The sequence below is a fragment of the Aptenodytes forsteri genome, unplaced genomic scaffold, assembly GCF_000699145.1.
Source record: "Aptenodytes forsteri isolate BGI_AS27 unplaced genomic scaffold, ASM69914v1 Scaffold8, whole genome shotgun sequence".
Lineage (NCBI taxonomy): Eukaryota > Metazoa > Chordata > Aves > Sphenisciformes > Spheniscidae > Aptenodytes > Aptenodytes forsteri.
Genome location: NW_008796218.1, coordinates 2121251 through 2142899, shown reverse-complemented (window position 1 = coordinate 2142899; position 21649 = coordinate 2121251). Strand labels below are relative to the sequence as shown.

General features: G+C 41.6%; 1 protein-coding gene across 2 annotated transcripts in view; it reads left to right on the top strand.

Annotated features, from left to right (window-relative positions):
• The window catches only part of OSBPL5 (oxysterol binding protein like 5), a 114452-nt gene that overhangs the window by 53405 nt on the left and 39398 nt on the right, over positions 1 to 21649 (top strand). For both annotated transcript variants that reach the window (XM_009288756.1, XM_009288755.2), the window contains exons 3-7: positions 2383 to 2456; positions 12683 to 12763; positions 13429 to 13530; positions 15170 to 15373; positions 21387 to 21471. In XM_009288756.1, coding sequence (XP_009287031.1) covers positions 2383 to 2456; positions 12683 to 12763; positions 13429 to 13530; positions 15170 to 15373; positions 21387 to 21471 — 546 coding nt within the window. The remainder of the gene's footprint in view (positions 1 to 2382; positions 2457 to 12682; positions 12764 to 13428; positions 13531 to 15169; positions 15374 to 21386; positions 21472 to 21649) is intronic.

Here is a 21649-nt window from a genome sequence, read left to right as displayed (position 1 = left end):
ATCCTTGTAAATTATATGGTAAGAGTGAATAGTTGCATGTTCCAATTTTTCATAATACTCTGTGAGCAGGATGGTCCAGAACCTCAGGAACAGCGAAAATCTCATTGTTCAGGTGCAAACTCTTTTAACTGTATTACTGAGAGAAGGCAGAAATCTCTCACGTCCAGGCTTTTTGTATGGGTACCAGCTTGGAGTTAAGCTTTCTTTAAGAAATGAGACATCGTAAAGAATGGATGTGAATTCTGTTATGCTAACAGACGCCGTTCCCTCAGAGCAGGCAGCAGCTGATTCCCATTAACTTTACTTGAACTTTTAGACCATATGTTACTTTCCCATACATGCGCAGAAAAAACTCTTCATGGGAAACAAGTGCAGCAGCTACACGGTTTTGTGAGTTTATTCTAACGTCTTCTGCCTCTGTTGGGGAGAGTGGGGGCTATAGAGAGGAATGCGCCATCAGAGAAAGAAAGAGTGCAGAGATACAGGTCCTAATCCATGCACAGCAGTGCTTATGGCCATCCCACTTGTCATGGTAGCACAAGATGACTGGCAAATATCCAGCCACTTGGGATTTTCTCCTGCCTGTGGACATTGGGTTTCCGAGTGTCTTATCTAGGGCTCAGTGTTTCAAGGGGAGGAGTGACAGTTAAGAAACTAGGTTCAGGTATAGGTTCCCTTTTGTTGCACCGCCTTTCTATGTGACTATGTAGGTCCTTCCTCTACTTCAGTTCCCCACGTGAGCAACGCATGTGCTGTCCCTCTTCTCCCAGGTTTGGAAGTGTTTGCTTTCTGCGTCGGTGTGGCTGTGTGCATGTGGCACAGCGCAGCACTATGCCACAGGGTGAGAAACACGTCTGAAACCCCCACCGCCCTTAGTCACCATGTGGAAAGTTGAACACCTTCTAGGAACAGTTGTCCCACAAAGCCTTTTCTTAAATTTAGGAGTCGACACACCAAACTGCCTGTCAATGCCTGTAAAAAGGGCATGTTTTTCGTCCTGTCTCTTTACCAGTGAAACCCTGTAGCACACTTGCAGTTCCGGTTATAATGGGACGTGCTTGTTCTCTCACATGTCCCATGATGGAAGTGCAGAACATGTCCATGAGGATATTTATTTTTTAGTAAGCTTCTGTGGCTGACTTTCTAATGGTGCTTGGCTTCTTAAATGACTGCTCTAAAAACTCCAGGAGACATTATGGCTTCTGACACATCTGTGACGACTTCTGCTGACTTCAGGAGAATTGGGATTTTCCCTTGCTGGTTTTGCATTTGGTGGTGTTTCCAAGACTGGCCCACACAATGTTTAAAAACATTTTTAACAGTTCCCGTGTTTGCAGTGTGCTACAAATGGATTATATTTTACCATCTCGGTGGTTCTTTACTGCGTCCAGTATTCTGAAGCTCTGATTGCTAACAATTTTGAGAAGAAAACTACATTGCAATTGGATAACAATGACTGTCTTGGCACTAAAAAGCTAGTCTCATCAGATGCTATTTTTTGGCTTTTTTTTAATAGAAGCTCTATGCTTTCTTTTACTGTAAGGACATGATTACAGTTGGCAAAAAGAACATAGTTTATCATTACATTTTATTGCTTGGACTAGGACTACACACACTCATACTTAGTATATAATGTGTATAATGTACTGAAAGTTTAGTATATTTGGGTAGTAGAAATATATCTCTACAATGATTGGAAAATGTCATAGTGTTCATAAATACTACCTGTTAATTGAAAATGTTTCTTACTTTAACAAATAACTTGGTCAGAAGACATTGATCTTCTGCAGGTTTTTTTTTTTATTTTGTTTTACTAATTATGTCTAGATGCTGTTCTGTCTTCTGTAATGTTTTATGATCATGGTTATTATTTGTCAAACAAAGAGTGCTATCAAGTGCATCTGTGTGTAGTTGCCAGATACTGACCAAGGAAGATAATGTATTGAATAGCTGCTTATTAACTGAATTCCATTTATTATTTGCATTGAATGAGGCATGGGGTATGTAAGAAAAGAACAGACTGTGGTAACGTAATTAAAGACTGCATCATAATGCAGACACAGAAGGGAGCTGATTAAGGATGCATAAGCAACCTTATTGCTGGTTTTCTCCAGCCTTCGTATGCTGGACTTTGCAACCATCATGTTGGTTTACCACGGTGTTTTCAGACCTAACTTTTAAGCAGTACTTGTTGCATAGCCCAAGCATGTGGATCCAGGCTATTTCAAGCTCTGCAAGATCCCTCTCTGTGATCCTGGTGTGCCTGCTCCTGCTCATGACAGCTTCTCTTGTTTGCTGTTAACAGTAGCCCTTCTAAGGCCATGAGTAGCCACTGTTTTGCACAGAATTTCTCTGTTTCTGAATCACATTTAATTGTTACAGGAAAAGACGTGGAAGGAAACAGCCCGTCGGCGCTGAAGGATGAGACACCACAGACTCCAAACTCTATTAGTAAGGTACTGTGGGATAGGGATCCATCCCTAGTCTTGCTTTCATTTCTTCTCAGGCTGTTATTAATAATTCTTACTCTCTTTTTTTTAAAGTCATTGAGAAAGCCTCTCCGTCTGTTCCTGCAGGAACTGTGTGTGCATGTTTTGAGAGAAAGAAAATGAGTGTTTTTTGCATGGTTGGGATGACAGAGAAGCCCACACTTTCCTCTGACTTGATAGCACCTACCACAGAAGAACCCCGTTTATTTGGGCCTCATTTGGCAGTGTAATTAGATATGAATAATTACAGTTGAAAGATTGATTTTGTCAGCAGAGGTGTCTCATGCTGTTTCTGATCAGCAAGGCAATCATAAATCTTAATTGTTTTGGAAGAGAAAGCTGTAATACTTAGTGTAGTGCATAGCATGTAAAACTGTGACTTGAGATCCTGGGAGAGAGCTCTGGAAATTGGTCTAACAGGAGAGGAATGCAAACTAACCAACATTTCCTGAACACAACGTTTCCATCCAGCCTGTTGTGAAGAGGTGAAACTGGATCTAAAGACTCTGGATCTGGGTGTTCAAAACCTGGCTCTACATCTAGAGTTACAGAGTGCCTGGGTTTGATTTCCTGTAGAGATGGAATCAACCTTATATTTTAGATCTGGCTTTGAGATTCATGTACGGGCTTTTTTGGCTGCAGCTCCCTAACATGTTTCTGGAGGGTAACTAGAAATAGAAGCAAGGCTGTTAATAAATTTTTAACTAAATTTATTCAACTATGAAGATATAAAATGCAAATGACACCAGCTGAAATGAAAATATAACACGAAGGAAGCAGCTGCAGACAAGTGATTTCTTATAATACATGAAAATAGGCTCTGCATCTTCAGATACATTTGGCTGTGCTTGCTGGGAGCTTGCAGGTTGTTCTGCCAGAGCGCCCTGGCAGAGGTCAGCACAGGGAGGTGGTGATGAGAGGAGCTTTGGGAATATGCAACAAGGGCTCGTGTACATGTCCTCTGCTATTGCTGGAACCTGGCAAGCTGCAAACCGGGCTTGGTTTTGCTTTTTCAGGCACGTTCCTCATGGGAACCCAGCCTCCCACTTATCCTGGCAGTGGAGAAGCCCAAGGACCAGATAACTGCATCCAGGGCTTTGTTTTAAAGCCAGATGTTTTGCATGCCTTACAAAGAGTGGTGTTAAATTCCCAATGACTTAGGAATGTAAAGAGGAAGGACTTTTTCTCGACAGGACAACTCAGAGCACTGAAATGCTGTCCAAAAGTGAGTTTGATTTCCGAGATGCAGGATGAATGCAAGAGTAGGAATGTATTTATGAGAGGTATCTGGGTGAGAGCATGGCTCAGCTGTGTTTTCCCAGCCTCAGGGCCTGCCTTGCTATTTAGTCTCCTACAGGTGTGTTTTTGAAAGGAGAGGCACCCTTGGAAGATTTGGGTGCCCACCTAGATTTCTGCCATGCTTTGTGTACACCTGGGAAGCACTGGTGGGTCTCTCCTTGACCAGTGTCAAGAGCAGTTGTTAAGGAGAGATAAGAGAAAATGCACAGCGCAAAACAACTGCATCAGATTTATGATTCAAAACAAATGGGGGTCTGAACCTGGACTCGAGCTTTGCTTTCACCAACCCAAGACTTTGGTTTTACAGTAGTCAAAATTGCTCTGAAACACCGATGGACTAAAAACAGATATGAGGACCCCAAACCACCAAACTTCAACTTGCCTACTCGCTGGCAGTGTTGCAGGCAATTGCTTTGGCTACTGAATGGTCCAGAGCTAGGTTTTTCTTTCCTGCCTGAATGTTCTGCTTAGACTCACGATGATTGATTCAGAGACTTTCCACCTCACTGGGCCAGTGCTGTAGCGCCTGTCATTCTCACTTCACTCTGCTTCACCTTGCTGTTCTTCTCCAGCCACGTAGCTTTTCTTCTGTCTTGCTTTGCAGTGTCAGTGACAGTAGGGAGTCCCTATTGTGAAATGTCTTGTACCTTAAAAAATTAGGCAAACTGGTAGTCAGTTTGCTTAATATTTCATTTTTCATGTCCACTCAGCTCTAAGGCTATAAAATGAAACCTTACTGTCAGGTGTCCAGAACTGTAAGTAGGGATCTGTCACAGTATTTCACTTTAAAAATAAATAGCGATTCCACCTACTTGAACCAAAGGAAAGAGTGTGTACTAATTGGGTCATGTTGAGATTCCTGATAGCAGGGGGGAAATAATTTTTAGAAATCAAACTGTAGGGTGTGCAGGTTTAATTAATGGATTCAAAAGTAAATGTTCTAGGTGGCAGATCCATGCCATGAATACTTACCCTTCTTTTGGCACAGTGGATGTAACAAACCTTGTTGGAAATCAGTGTTCCTTCAGCAGCGCTATTTTGATGTACCACACCACATTGACTCTTTTCACCCAGTAATGAGAAGGAAAGGAAAGTCAGTCGAGTGATTCGGCCCCTGGGGTGGGGCTTAGGGGACCTTGAATTCCCCCCTCTGACTTGGAGTCCCTGCATTTCCTCAGGCAGATTAATTGTATTTCTGTTTCACATCTTTATCAGTGAGGTGGAAATGGTTCTACATTTCGTTCACTCGGGCCGTATCCACACTGCGTGATGGAGCAGGCTGCAGGTTTCCCAGGTTAGCAGACACTGAGCAGAATATCCCATAAAAACCCTATAAATGTCTGTGAACTTGTGAGCTGTGAAGCCATTTAATTGCAACCACACTACCCTGTGCTTGAGCTCGTAGATGGACCGCTAGTCTATGTCTGAGGTGTGAACACATCCCAATTGTCCTCTCTGCACAGACAGTAAAATATTTGATGCTGGAACATTTGCTTTCAGTGTGTCTGTGCAGTTCGTAGCAATATGTATTTCTGATTTCAGTTGTGGCTTCTCACCCCAAATTTTATTAAAACAAATTTAAGGCACAGTTCAGCTGCATATTACATTGCCAACTTTCCTGCAGCGTATTTTCTCCTATTTAATTTTTCAAGTGGAGTCTCTTTCATCTCCTTCTTCAAGGGAAGAAAAAATAAAATTATTAGCTTATTTATTTCAGATAGTTTCTCGTATTAGTTTCTCTCTTTTTTTAGAGCCCTTTAGCCTTGTTTTCTGGGACCAGTGCTCATAGTGGGGTGTGAAAGTATCACAGAACCGTCTCTAAGCCTCAAGCTCATCTCTGCAGCCAGGTAGTACAGTTAAGACGTGCCTGATAGTGACAGGAGCTACCTTTCTCTCATTTTGTGCCTCATTTGGCACTGTTGGCGTCCTTTGAGGCACCTTTTATTGCAGTATGCAGTGTTGCATTTTCTCTTTCTTCCCTTGCTATGCTTACCTATTTATTCTACTGTCTGGAGAGCAGCTGGGGTCTCTTGATATGCATGCGGAGCTCACAAAGAATTGAAGTATATTTTAAGGAATAATCAGAAAAATCTTGAAGCTGGCGCTCAGTGGTACTTCACTCTTTTCAGTCCCCCACTAATGCCACAATGAAGTCTAAAATTATCACGTTGTAGGAGTGTGGCCATTGCGTGCACAGTTATATGACGTATGGGAGGGCAAAGCTGAGATTGCTTTGTTCATCATGAATGAGTTTTTCCACGTGCCTGAATTTTTCAAGTCTTTATTGTATGATTTGTAATCTGAAATATGAATCTAAGTGGCTGCTAGAAATTTAGTTTAGCTGTGAAGTAGTTTGAAACAGCTCATACCGATCTCTTGAGATTTAAGCTACAACTCCCATGCTATCTCAAGCTCATCCTTCTAGATCCATGAATCATGCTCTTAACCTCTGAGTTAATTCCAGCCATGGTTACATTTGGGACTATCATAAAAGATCATTCACAACTCTGGCAACCTACAAGGGTACCTTTCCCTCTGCTCTCCCTTAGCCAGCAAGCTGAGAAATCAGTGTCAGAGAGATCCAGACGTTGCAGGAATCGGCTTGGAGAGGCTCAGGAGGAAAACATCCCCTGTGTGTGCTAAGCACAGCTTTACAGGAGAACCTGGCCTTTCCAGGTTAACTGGACCCTTGCTGGCTTTTCAGTACCGTACTTTATGCTGTTGATGTTGTGGATGCAATTATTTTGGAGCTAGTTGTCTCTATCAAGACTTACACTCGGTTCCTGTGCCCTGGCCCAGGAACACATTGCTTCTTCAATTGCACGTGCAACTTTTTAGGGTAATCACTGTTGTCCACAGAGAGTTTTGCAGCTGATTTCAAGTGAGCGGAGATGTAGCCTGGAGTATCCAGGGGTGGGATTTTGCACCGAGAGAAAGGAAACATGGACCATCCCTAACTTCTGTAGGTGCGTACAAGCCCCGAAACTCCCAGGTGCCTCACAGAGGGGAACATAGGCAGTAGTAACTGTTCGCTTACAGAAATGAAGTCTCAAAGTTGATAACTTTGGGTAAGCCACAGCAGTCCTATCATGTCACCTTGGGTCGCTGGTGATCATAATTCCTTACTCTATTTTTTCTGATGGGGGAGATGAGGGTAAATGGAGGTGCTAAAATTGAAATGATTTATTAAACGATTTAGCAAAGCATATTTTAAGCTGAAAGTCCAATTGTTTTTCATTGCTCACTTTCTTGGTTTGTTTAAACTCAGCCTAGGAACAAAAGCTGTACCTACAGCTAGAGGGGAAAGCAAAGCTTTGCTTCAGATTTCTGCTTAGCACTACAACTGCATCAGTCATGTGAAACATGACTTTCTCAGTGTGCAACTTCCCATCTCGCCTAAAATGTTCTTTAAATATGCTAAACTTGCAGAACGTTCTTCCCATGAAAGGCACACTTAAATTATCATATAGCAATCCCATGAGGTCTGTGACTTTTTTGTTAATTACTATAATCTGACGCAATGGAGCAAAGCGTTCCACTAAACAGTAGTATAACTTGATATTTGGAGTTGCTTGGATAGCTGAATTTCAGCAATGATTTTCCCCAGATATTGCTGTCATGTCAGCTATTTATTTGTACAGGCTTTTCAATTTGTGCTTGTCATTGTGCTATTTCAGTGTTGTAAACACAGTTGCTGTGTCTTTGTAACATTGTTGAAATAAGAGAGGTTTTTTTATTTTGCAAACTAGAGGTTTGAGGTGAAAATTATTTGACTTACTGTGAAGCAGCATATTAATTGAAGGGTAATCTGTCAGTAAGAAACATTTCACTGACTCTGCTGTGCTTTGGGTGAGCTGTTAGTTCACAATAAAATAAAAAAGTTTTAAAAAAGAACTGCTTATAGTAAATTGAAATCAGAATTGTTTAAATGCGGTTGAGATAACTGTGAATATTCACATCAGTAACAAGAAGTTCTTCACTTCTAATGTTGAACCCAGCTTTTGCATAGTGTTTATACTACTTCAGGAACTTTTGTTTCATTTCTTTTATTTCTGCAGTGATACAGATCTGTAGCAATTATACGTGGAAAAGATACAGAGAAATTACATGTGAGCAAGGATGTGTCTCCCATGTGATGACTATTTTTGCTTTTGTGAAACATAACTCATGACCCTGGCTACTTTTGTTCTGCCTTCAAATTCCCATCTGATTTTGTCTTTCTCTCACTTGGATGCAAAGAAGAAAAAAGAGTGACTTATAAGCTGTCACTCCTGTTAACATGCAGACCACTGCTTGGGAATTACTTTATTTAAATGTTTCTGACTTGGAATAATTCTGTCTATTTGTCCCTCATTACACATTTTTTGTGTTCATCCCGTGCAGCAAGGATTGCTTGCGCTAAACAACAGGATATTCCTCTTGCTGTTATCCAAGGCACGGCATGCTGATGGGCTGGCATCCCCCACACCAGAGCAGATCACAGACTGTTTTTCTGTGAAATGATTAGGTTCCTCTTGGAAATGAAGTCACCAAAAAGACACTGGATCAGAATAGCGCTATTATGAGGGCTCTGTGTGCTCTTTTACAAAGCCTAGCAGAAGTGTAAGGGTATTGTGACAACTGCTAACAATCAGCAGTGGATCTCCAGAGCTACATGACTGAGATGAAAGGGAACAGAAACTTAACAGGGATAAAAAGTATGTCTCTGAGTACAGTACAGCCTGTCATCAGCAGGCAAGGTCATCAGTCCTGGAAAGGACAGATCTGGTTAGACAACTAAAGAGGGACAACAGTTTCCTACCCCTGCAAGTGCTGCTGCGTGCCCTGGTAAAAGTTTTTGGCAAATTAACAGTCTTCCCTCCTTATAATTATGAGAACCAGTATATGGAAAACATACATATTGCTTTCTTATTGGAATATTCCAGTGGGTTTTTTTAATTTTAAAAAGGACACCAATTCCCTACCCTCCCGTTGTACAAAGTCTCATCTCTGGTTAATATTGTTCACATGTTGCTGCAGAGAGAGGGGGCCAAATTCTGCTGTCCTGCACAAGCATTATCCCAGTGTTCTTGAAAGATTTGCTGTGATGACAAATGGCTTCCTTTAGTTTTCTGCCAGGCTGAGAAAAGCAGGGCAATAGAAGGATGTCATTAAATGCTCTTGATGTGTCTTAGCAATGTAAGACCCCGCTGTGTCTTAGGAATCTTTAGAGCTGATGACCCAGATTTACTGAATCTTATATATGCCACAAGGTACAATCAAAACTATTAAGACAGATTCATGTAAAAACATGAAATCATATTACTTCAAGTCACTTAGCAGGTTAAACCTGGAGGAACTGTATGTTGCTATCAGCAGCATGGGGGCCTATGGTATGCAGTCCTGGGGCCTTAGATCCCACCTTTCCTGTGAAAAGGCAGGAACTTTAAACCCAGAAATGCAATGCTTATCACTCTGTAGACCTGGAGATCACCTGCAAGCAAACTGCTATTTAGGATCTGTGATGATGCATCCTCATAAGCATAACAAGAAGCAAAGTCGGCAGGGAGAAGCAATCAGTTTGCCTTGTTAAAAAGTAACCGGGGAACAGCATCAAGTTTCTGAAAACAGAAGTCCCAGGTCAGGCACATCTGAAAGCTTTTCCATGGCTCCTAGTTAAAACCATGGCTTGGTTTTAGTAAAATTTTCTCTCTCTTCATAAAGGTTGGTCATTTTACAACCATCTTGGGGAGCTGCGCTATTCGTCACACAGCTGGTACATCCACAGTTTTTGGGACATAGCAACACAGATATTTATTTTCCCATGCCTAGAAATTCTTATGTAGGCAGTGAGGGACTTACACTACTGCTTCTTTCTCATCCATTCTTAAGCCTGTCTTAGTGTGCACCATCCTTGTGGCCGTGTTTCGCTTTATAGGCAAGGTTAGCAAATTCAGCATGTCTGGACATAGCTCAGACATGGGGCAGGCAGTGCCAGAAGGAAGCAGCACAGTGGTTCAGGAGCCCACCGCAGCAGCCTCCAAGGCTGTTAATCCAGCTGCTTTCGCCAAGTGAAAGACCGGTTTGTAATGATTTCAGACAAGTTTCAATATATTTATTGAGCTCCTAAAGGCTATGGTGGCGTAAGGGGAGATTGTCCCGTCATCTGCTGTTACGTGCTGTGGCTTTATAACATGCATAGCAGTATCAGCTGGAGTCGGGCATGCGGTGTCCTTGGTCATGGAGCTGCAGGTCAGTTCTCCTGAAGAGGCAGAATCAATGTCTCTCTGTGTAAATGTCCCAGGTTTGAAGTCTTGTGGTTGTTTAACTCTATTTTTAGCATGACCCAGAGAAACGAGGAGGAAGAGGCAGGTGTGGCTGGTAGAGCAGTGAAAGTGCCTCTGTCTGTGTTAATGCCGGTTCCCCACGAGCAGCGGGTTTAGGGCTCAGGTTTGCATGGTTTGCAGCAGTTGTTGGAAGCCTTTCTGAATTAATTTTCAAGTAAGTTTCCTGGAGCCAAGTGAGCTTAAGGACCAAAATTTTATTCTTTATATAAGTGCTAAGATGTAATTGTCTAGACAACAAGTGACTGTAGGTTGTTTTAATTAGTTAAGCAAAAAGCATTCATTATATCCTGATGCTTTGCAGACACCTGAGCAGGATTTCCTAGAATCCCAGGGACATCTGTGCTTTTTTCTGCTTCTCATGCTGGCTAATGAGGAGTAGTACGCAGTGTTTCTCTCTGCGTCTGATCTCTCGGGCTGGAGGGAGTGAAATTACCAATAAACAGTTGGCTCATAGTTGCATCTCAAGGACAAGACATTCTCCCTGCTAATTGGGAGAAAGGGAGAGAATTCTTCTGACCGGTTTCAGAGGACCCGTGTCTCGAATCATGAAAGCATAATCTCCTAATAATTCCGAAGGATTCTTGTTCAGAGACTTTTAAACACTTAGAAATGTTTCCTCACAAAGAAAAGCTTATAGCATATCTCCCAAATGTTTACCACTGCCCTTTGAAATGTGACAAAGACCCTGTGGGCACAATTCTCTGCTCAGGCGTCGTATCTGTACAGCGGTCCCCACCATAAATCTTGTGTTTTTACAGTGAAGTCCCATGCGCAGAAATACAAAATATGCATCAGAGACTGCATTGCAGGTAGAGGAGGCAGGCTTAGCTTTCTATTAAAACAAAAATGACAAATATTTTTTGTCATTTATATCGTTCGTAATATAGTTTGCAGGAGTCCAACAGCTGGCATTTTCTTTGAGTGGATCCAATGCCGAGTTGACTTGTAAACTGGACAGTCAGATCAGGGACTTCACTGGTCTTTATGTGCCATCATAGAGTTTTCATTTCTCTATTTACTCTTAAGTATCGTGTGTAGTTTTGTTTTTAGTGAAAGACTACTATAAGGGTACGTGAGAACAAGTAATAGGTTCTACAGTGACCCTGGCTCTGTTGCATATTGCACCTTCTGCCCTTAATTTCTAATCCTGCATCATCCACAAAGAGTTTTGCTCAGTTGAGCATGCACCCTTATCTCCCAACTTTGCTCCTGCTGTGGTCTCCAAAGCATAGTTGATGGCCTGTTTGCGGTGATCTCTTCATGCATTTGCGTGTTTTTATCTAAGTCGTGTGAAAAGGACTGATCCGGCTGTCATTAAATATTTTCCTGCTCACACTAACGTTCAGCACGGTTTGTGGCTATAGTAGCCGGAGAGGTTTCTGTGTCACTGGGAGGGAAAAAGAAAGTGGGTCTCTCAAAACTGAAGGCACTGTAAAACGATTACATCATGGCATAAAGGAGAGAGAATCTGAGAGCCCAGCGGGTTTGTTTCATATCATAGCAGTGAATTTATAAATGGGAACTATATTTGATACATTTTTTCCTTAGTACAGCTCATTTTGTGTCATACTCATTAAATCAAGGTGGCCAAGGGCTGAGCTTTTTTATAAAACTGTCATGCATAAGTAGGAGAGACAGTGCCTGACCCCAAAAGATCACAGTCTGAATGCATCAGACACATGAAAGGTTGGAAGGAAAAGAGGTACAGAGAGAAAAAGTAACTTCCCCAAGGTCACATAAAAAGTAGCAGAGTCCAGACTGTACCATAATTCTCACACCACTAACCCTCCCCAGGTTTCGGACAATTTGCTGACAGTACCTATCCAAGTAGGGGTCCTTGTCATGAGTTGGGCTCCAGAAAGCTATACTCTCTAAGTGTACATTATTTTGGGAACAGTAATATTGTGACCATGTCTAACAAAAGTAAAGCATTTTTTCAGCCCATCAGCACAATCATGCGATCAGTCTGCAGCCTCTGAAAATGAATTTAAACAGCACTGACATTATCAAACATGATTTGAAGTGACTGTGTATTTTGTGCCTCGCTTCGCGAGGCCAAGACAATTATGATTTCCTGTATTATCTGTAACATGATTAGGTAATTTCTTGCCCACTCATGTTTCTGGACATTTCAGCTAGAGCAACAGTCATTGCCAATATCAAGTCTAGTTCTGAAAGATCTATACCAGCTTCCCCATAATTTTTATTACAGTAATTGAAATGCTTTCAGATCTGAAAAGAGATGGGCAGTTTTCAAAGTTAGGAATAAGAATAGGGGTTTTTTTTTGTTTGTTTGTTTGTTTTTAGTTTTACCAAGATTAATGTCTGCATGGGAGAAATACAAACAAAATTTGGTGGGGAATTTTCCAACTAACTATGAGTATAAAAAGAAAGTTTGGATTGCACTGCAAATATGCATTTTCTGCACCTGCTTAGTGTTCTGCTACTGAAGTCTTCAATCAGCTCTTTCATGGATTCCTGGAAGATATAAACGACTGTTCATTAGAGCATAACTTGAACATCTTCATGTTAACTCATTCCTATTTTCTCTCTCCCTCTTTTTTTTAGACCGAATATAAGCTTTGCAATGGGTCTGACAAAGAGTGTGTGTCTCCCACAGCCAAATTCACGAAGAAGGAGACGCTGAAGGTATGTGCAAAGCAGCCAAGTCAGCATCAGCTGACTTTCTTTTACAAAACAAGTAGTACCTTCCAAACAAACCATTGGGAACTACTCAGAGTAATTTCCCAAGACCCAGAGAAGCCTCCGACTCTTCTAGGAGCCATTATAGGCCAAGGGCATTTACAGGCTTTATATACAGGATGAGATTATATACTGCAAACAGAACAAATCAGTGTAATTATTTCACTCTGTTCGCATGTTCCAGAGCCATTAGGCACCTCAAGAGGATTGTAATCCTTCATTGGTCTTATTAGGGGGGTATGCCTAGGCAGTCTGAGCAAATTATTGCTTGAACACTTGCTTGTCTACCATACCAAAAGTATAAATAATTTGGTTTGGATGAAATTAGATTTAATCTCTTTAATTTGAGGGGTGGGGAGGACTTAGTATTCAGCCTCTTTCCATTCCCCCCAAAGAAAAGCCAAATTAGATTATGTTCAGTGGAACTTCAGGAACAAAGAAAATGCCTGCGATCTTGTTATGTTTTTGTTCTTCCTTGTGCTCATTTCTGGGGAACCTGTGCTGGGTCAAGTTCTAGCTGTGCTATACATAGCTGTCCTTAATGCATTGTGTTCTCTCCTCCCCGAAAGAGGCCGTGATTACAGCTGCTATATTTTCTCCTTCTCAACCAGGTACAAAAAAAAAATTACAGACAGGAGAAGAAAAGAGCTACCAAACAACTCTTCAGTGCTCTAAAGGATCCCAGTGTAGTGATCACAGCAGACTGGCTGAAGGTATTTAGTACAGACCATTGCTTCTTAGGCTGTAGGAAAAAATAAGTGAGAAGTAGTTGATGTGTCTGAGACTTACACACTAGCACTTTTTTGAGTGAAGGAAGACCAAATAATTTTGAGTTGAAGTTGCTGTAAAGCCGTACTTAAATAACTGCTATAAAAGTGGAGTTAGGGGGAATATTCACTTTCCACCTTAACCTAACTCAGTCCATCTATTCCATGTCCTTAAGCAGCAACAAGGTTTCAAAAAGTGCATAGTACAAAAGGAAGTGAGGATGTTTCTTTCCTCCTCTCTGAAAGAGTCTGCTGGCCTCTTCCCATAGATGTGTTTTTGTACTGAAGAGGGAATAGACAGAGTAACAGCCTGGAAATGGGCAGATACAGCTTGTTCAATTGACAGTTGGATTTTATGTTGTCACACAGACAAAAAATTCGCACAGAATGAAACATATTGGACCTGATGACAACTGTAATTTCTCCTTGTGCAAAGACTCAACTAGTGACAGCTTCTCATTGAAGTCCTGAAACTTTGTATGTGGCAAAATAAATTTGGATTGACATTGAGAGATGTTACCTTTGAGCACTGTTTTTCTCCTTGTTTTGGGCCCTTTAGTCATCTTGACTAATAGTGAATTGGTTTCCCCTTTTATAATGGCAAAACTTAATTTGCAAACATCGCCAACACATAGCTCTTTTTAAAAAAAAAAAAAAAAGTAACGTAGGGATTTCACGAAACAATACAATCACACTTGACCAGTGTGAAAAACCTCCAACATTGTTCTACGATCAGTATTAGAGGCCAGAAAAGTGAGATGCGTATGGTTTATTTGAGAAATTGGATTGGCTACAAAATGTTTCCATAGTGTTTAGTGTTGATGATAGATCAATACAGAGAGTTTTTTAAAAACAAAATACCTGTTGCATGTTTGCTGTGGCTGGAAATTTCTGGTTCAGCAACAAATAATGCTGGGCCACAAAAACAGAACACTGGCATAAGACTTGAGGTTTGGCCTATGTACACTGAAGACAAGAAGATCTTAGGCAAAATCTAACCTTACTGAGAAACTTCCCCATTCTTAAAGCTGTTATCTTTAATATACGCTATCAGATTTACTGTCTTCTATACAAGAGAGAGCATGCATTGAGCTTGACAGAGAAGTAAACCAGCTGGAGAAGGTGCTTTTAAAAATGGGGTATTTGACAAAACCCATTAATAGCTCTGTTCTGCAGAACACTATTAAAAGTTAATAATAATTAATTATGAGTTGAGTTAGACTAGCTATAACATTTTTCGATGCAATCTTCTAATTGGCATGTCCTCCATGATTATTAACAAATCACTCTCACATGGGCCAGCAGTGCTGGTTGCCTAAAAAATTAAGCAAGCGGCTAACACTAAGCCAGTAATAAAAATATGAAGACTAGATTCTGATAGCCAGATTTACAAGGTCTGGGATTTTGCTGTGAGATCCCTGAGACTGTTCAGATAATGCAGTATATTTTCCTAAGGAAGTGTATCGTAGTGTGGCCTTGGGAGAAACACATGCTGGAAATACTGTATAAATACTGAATAAATGCTGTTTTTCTTTTAAGGAGCAACATAAATGCAACTTGTTGTTCTCTCCCTGCTTCCCTCCAGATTCGTGGGACCCTGAAGAGTTGGACCAAGCTGTGGTGTGTTCTGAAACCAGGAGTGCTGCTGATTTATAAGACGCCAAAGATCGGACAGTGGGTTGGGACAATTTTGCTCCATTCTTGTGAGCTGATTGAGAGACCCTCCAAAAAGGATGGCTTCTGTTTTAAACTTTTTCATCCTTTGGATCAATCAATCTGGGCTGTAAAGGTAACAATCCTGATGAGTCAAACAACCTCTTCTTGGTCACCAAAGTGTCTGAGCACTAGTATTATCTAGCATTGATACTATCTAGATTTGCAGTTATTCAGTTGCTGTTAGTGATGGTGAATAGACTGCATAAAAAGATTAAAGACACCGAAGCTTGGCCATGATATGACATCAAAGGAACGTGGTGCACTGTGATTAGTTACACAAATGTGTCATTCTTGGTGTATAGGTGCATGCATAGGCTGAGGAAAGGGGAAACGTGTTAATTCAGGAAAAAAGATCAATACCTAGAAGCTATATCAAGCCATGGCCTACATCTTTAAAAAGAGATGAGGAATAGACCTAATTAACTGACTTCCCCAAAACAAGGACACACAAAGCACCAAATGCTTTGCACAACACTGGAAGAGGGCTGGCGAAGTGACAAAAAACAGATTAACAATTTGACTTTTTTTTCCTAATGCCTCTGAGGTTTGGGTTTGTTTGCGATGGACTTGGAACTCAGTGGTCTGTGCAAGCCTTGACTGTTCCACAAAAGTGTGACTTTGGATAGGTAGACTTAATTTTCTCTTCTTTGAAATGGAAATAGCAAGGTTTTCTCCCCTTCACTTCAAGTTGTTCTTCAGTCTGTTGTTACTCACAGGCTGAGACAGTCTCTTCCTGTACACACAGTAGCTCCTGCAGTGACCTCTGGATCTCCCTGTAACGCAAATGATTAATAGTTTCTCACACTTCTTAAAATAACTCCCTGCAAATTTTAAAGAGCTGCATTTCTTTTTCTTCTTTCCTTTCAGAATAGGCAAAAAGAAAAAATTATCTAATGCCTATGAGCAAAGAGGAAGACCCCAGTACCTCCTGAGAGGCACTGAGGGCAACATCTGTTGGATACCCTGAAGACAAAACTTAAATGTTCTTGAACTCTTTAATGTTTCCCCATTAAAAACAGTGACTCAGCAGAGTTATTGCAGACATAAATTCTCTAGGAGACATCACCAGTGTAAGCAAGGCATTACAAGCTAGTGTAATGCGAGAGCGATGAAGGCATTTGTCATTGGCATCAGAAGTTCCAAAAAAATGGAGGGGAAGCCCTGTGGGAGCAGATCAAGCAGGCTCACTCTTGCTCATCCGTGCAGTTAATTGAACAGTTTTAAACACAGCTATACAATCACTATAAAAAGTCTTGCAATTTTTAATAAGGTAAAAGGAGAGAATTAAAATTAACCTCAACAACCAGGGGTGAGAGCTGCTGTTTTCTGACAGTAGCTCAGCTCTGATCTGTGCCTAGATGCATTGCTTTTGCTTTAAGTCCCAAAGGTTTCATTGCTACCTTGCTTCTTATTCAGTTTTGAGAGTTTTGATGCTTTTTTTTATTCAGAGCATGAACCCAAGAAGGTTGTCGATCACTTGCTGCCCATCAACAAAAAAATTCCTTGTGACCTGACAGGTCAACTGAATTCTTCTGAAAAGCAGAGTCAGGAGAGAGAGTGAAAAAGTAGAATCAAAAGTGCTGTCAGGTACTGAAAAGTAGTGTCGCTGACAGATCTGAAGTGTTGTGCTAGAATGCCCTTCCCTTGATGTGAATCATCCAAAAGAAAGAGGAGTTTTTATCAATATGTATATGTATTTGTGCGTGTGTATGTATAGCTAATTCTCGGGTCTCTTGAGAAAATATAGGACAGAAATAGGAATTAGTATATTAAATATGAAGGGAATATATCTCTGAAAATGTTTGTGTACTAAGGAAGTCCCAAGAGATTTGAATTTTAAGGTCAAAGGAATATTCTAAGTCACTTGAGACAGATATTTAGAAAGCTACATTTGAGCTGCCTAGTAGGATATTTCCTGAAACCTGAGTTCAGCCTGGATTGCTATGTGTGATAGGTGCTTTCAGCCACAAGGTGAACACCAAAATACACATCAAGAAGAAATCCACCAGTGAACTGCTTGATGTCAAAGAAGCTGTCTGCACTCTGACAACAGTTTAAGGCTGAAACTGCTAAAAATACTCTTTCATTTTATGTCATTTCATGGCCTTCTTTTAAAGCAACTGGAGCAGAATTGACTGATCTAAATTGGTTATGTATAACTGTGCAAAGAAAGCCTATTTCTCATGAAATATAGATTAGCCCGAGCTTAAGCAAAAAGCCCAAGTTACTGTCCACTACAGTAGAAATGAGATCTGGCTAAACAACTTTCACTTTTGGCTAAAATGGCTTGTGACATTTTCAAGGATTTTCCAGACTAGAGTTGATGGTCCAGCTTTGACTCACTTCAGTGGACTTGCAGCTAACTCAGGGTAATTAATGAGCACCTTTGTACGTGTTGGCCTGGCTGCTCAGCAGATGTTTGGATCTAACTGTGGGGTTCAGCCCTGGAACAAATGTCTGGTTCAAACACTGCCCTAGGCATTTATAGTTGTGGTAGCCAATTAAATTTGATGTGCAGGCATTTAACTTCAGTTAGAGCGGGATGAAATTTTGGAGTGCCTTTCAAATGGTAGGTAGGTAAGATGTAAGACCATTACTTATAGTTGAAAGCTAAATATATGCACCAGGGAACTGTTTTTCCTATAATGCTCTCTGGTGTCTAGAGCTATCTTAGAAGCATATTACTGAGGGGAGAGGGTTCTTTATTCTACACTGCTTCCCTGGCTTTTCGAGAGTTTTAGCCTGAAACTCCTTCACAGTGCAAATGCATTAGACCTTTTACCTATTTGCTCTGCCGAGGCCTTTGTAAACCCAAGGCCAAAACCACCATGGTCTCAAAATCGGTCAGCAGCGAAAGCAGCAGTAAGAAAAGCTTCCCCTGCACACTCCAAACGCTGCTGCAGAGGCACTTTGTCCATCATGTGAAGGCAGCATGATCCCACCACGCTGCTTCAGGGAAGAGACTTTTTGCCGAGGTGGCTGCAGGAGACTGGGGAATGCCAGCCCAGTAATTAGTGTGAGGGTGTGGGTGGTCCTCTTGGTCCATCATGTGAAGGCAGCATGATCCCACGCTGCTTCAGGGAAGAGACTTTTTGCCGAGGTGGCTGCAGGAGACTGGGGAATGCCAGCCCAGTAATTAGTGTGAGGGTGTGGGTGTTGGTCCTCTTGCTTCGCAGAGGGAGTGTGGGGCTATCAGCTGGCAGGGTTTGCCTGGCTGTCCCAAAAAAATGTTCTGGAATAGTTCGTATTTCCCTTTGAGCTTGCTCAGAAGCTAGCTGAACAGTGTGATGTGGGAAGGCTTTTATTGACTACAGCTTGTTCTGACATTTATTTAGAGCGCTAAATGAGTTTGGGTCAGACCCACTGAATCTGGGAATATATATAATTTGAATTTTGTTAATTTTAAGAACTTTGAGTCATTCCTTTAAAGAAAAAAAGTTCTAGTAATGGGCTTGTGTTGCTGCTTTTACAGTTGTTTGTTCTACTCCATAATACAACACAGTTAGTTTCATCTTTATCCTTACAGTTATCCATAGTGCTGTTAATGAAAGAGATTTTTTCCCCTTTTCTAAGCTTTGTTTTATGACTCTCCAAGACTAGATGTCTTGTCATACTATCTAAAACAGTGTGAGTCCACTCCATTTTTCAAAGCCTAATCAACCCATTTGATAATGCCTTTTGAGTCTCAAATCAAACGTAAAGACAGGAATAATCTGAAGATGATCCTTTCTTAGTTGTACTGTCTAGAGGCTGCAGCTGAGCTCCAGGTCCTAGTGTAGCAGGGATAACATTCACTTTTAGTGAGAGATGGTCATTGTCTTGGAGGTCTTAGACTCTAAACAGGCATGATGCTCAAAGGCTGGGAGACAGAAAGCATCATTATCTCTGCCGTGCAGATACAGAACCTCATTTGCTCTGTGGAGATGTTGACTTCATTTTTATGACCTGCTCTCTTTTCTTCTTCTCTTCTTTCTGTGGGAAACATCCCCCTCCATGTATGAGCATGCCTTACTATTGAATACGTTTCCTCGACAGAGTGACCTGGCTGCTCCTTGTGTTTATCCACATGCCTAAATGTCTCTTAAAACCTTGTGTTATCTCCTCCTTCCCTTCTCCCCCTTTTTTTTAATAACGGTTCTTTGGATCTGTACTGTTTGGTTGTGGGGTTTTTCCTCCAACAGAGCAAATATCAACCTCTGCACGGAAAACAAAAGTAATGCTGTTATCAACAGTTCTCAAACACCCTGCTTAGCTGCAAGCTACTGAAAGGAAAAATGTCATCGGGAATGATGCCTGATTGCATTAATGTCACTAGTAATGTCTTAAGCTGCTCTGCTCTGGTTTACTAATCAAATCTCAACTTTGCCAGTCCTGATTATTAAGCCTTTAAACAGTCTCAATTTTGTGAACCTCTTGTGGGAGAGGGGAGGAGAAAAAGAAGTGAGTAACAAGGATCCCTATTTCTCCTGGCAGCAGCAGAACCCTGCAGATGTGAAGACAAGAAGCTAGACTGGAGACTGTTGTGTTCTCAGCACTCCATCTTTGTGGCGTAGACTCAAGATACAATTTGATGCTTGTCCTATGCTTGCACTCTTCATTCTTTCCAAATTTTGGTTTCCTGAGTGGAACTCAAAAACAAAAATCCAGATAAAACCACCATTTAACTACCAGACACTTGTATACAGGAGCAATTTTCAGTAGCAGTCACAGTTTCCCTGCTTACAAACTAACGCTGGGGAGAAGTCCTTCTTTCAAGGAGCAGGATGGGATACTATAAAGGCCCACGTAAGGGAGGAGAGTCATACTCAAACTGCAAAAATCTGCCTACAGATTTTCAGCATTGCATGGTATTCTCTAGGAACTCAAGGAAATCTGTATTTGAGCATCCTGGAGAAAACTGCTTGTTCCACCCTGCAGTTGGCATAGTGGTCATGCGAGTATTGGTGATGTTTTCTGCTCTGCCTTTATTTCTGACATGATGTCTGCATATTTGAAAAAGGATCTGCTTTCATGTTGTTTGTTACAAAGTGAAGAAGAGAAGGAACTGGAGGAGGCTGGGTCACTTTGGAAATGCAAGGGAGGAGGAGGGACTCCTATTTATTTCAGCCAGGTCGTGGCATAAAGTCCATGGAGAGTATGAAGCTGTGTTCACCGGGTACAGGAACTGCTTTTTCTTAGCAGCTGCTGGAGCTCGAGCGTGGAGAAAACAGGGAGGAGATCAAGGTGGGAGCCTGTGGTTCTGCTCAAAGAAGTGCCTAATCCAAGATGGACTCTGCCTCCCTGGGAATCATTTCTGGAGGGTCATGCTGAAGGGATTGTGGCAGGATGTTTACAAGACACTATAATCTTTTTTGCCACAGCTCCTAAACTAAAGGCAACATAAACAAGCAAAGCCTGTTTTTGTTAAAACCTGAAGTGGCCGTCACCCCAGGCACCACGGCGTAAGGGTTCTCAAAGGGTCTAGATGTAGAGGTGAAGACCTGCAACCCAGCAGCACATGCCCATGCTGGGAGACCTTTGGTCCTCGGTCTATGGTTTTCCCTGTCTCCTCCTTTCCCACAGACAGATTTGCAGGATGGAGTTTGCCCTTTGTTTCTTTCCAGAAAAGCTGCCATTGCCTCTCTGCTAGAGGCACTCACAGCACAAGGAGTGGGCTCTGCCACTCTTATGGTGACACATAAAGGGTGTTTCATTGCTAGTGTGTCAGGCTGCAGACAAACTCGACATGCACTGCATGGAACAGTCCATTCAGGTGTTGCACAAAGATGGCTAATAGCAAATATTTGACTGTTTTTGTCCCATGCAACAGGAATGAGATTCTTCCATTCCTGAGGATCTGAATAAACAGAGTAGGTTTTGGACTGAGCATAGGTTAGACCAAGCCCCATTTACGTCAGAGCTCATTACTGCTTTGGAGCTGCCGCAGCAATATTGTGATTACTAATGAGTCTCTCTAAATTACTCCATCTGCTCCTTCCTTCTTTCCTATCAGAAACTATACACACTCTGCCCAGGAAGGATAGAAAGATGTTGATCGGTGCATTGCATCTTCTGCGCCTTAGTCTTTTGTCTGTGTGCATTTCCAGGGCCCAAAGGGAGAAAATGTTGGTTCGATCACTCAGCCTCTTCCCAGCAGCTACTTGATTTTCAGAGCAGCCTCCGAATCGGATGGTAAGTTTTGGTCTTTGTTTGCTTTCTCCAGATTGCATACTCTGTGCTAGTTAAAAAAGTAGTTTGATGCAAAAAAAATTGGTATGTAAAGAAAAAAACAGCGGCTCACCCAGCTTGTGATGCCGTTCGTTAGCAATGGTCAGAATAGGTCATGCAGACTACAGGCACATTTCATATT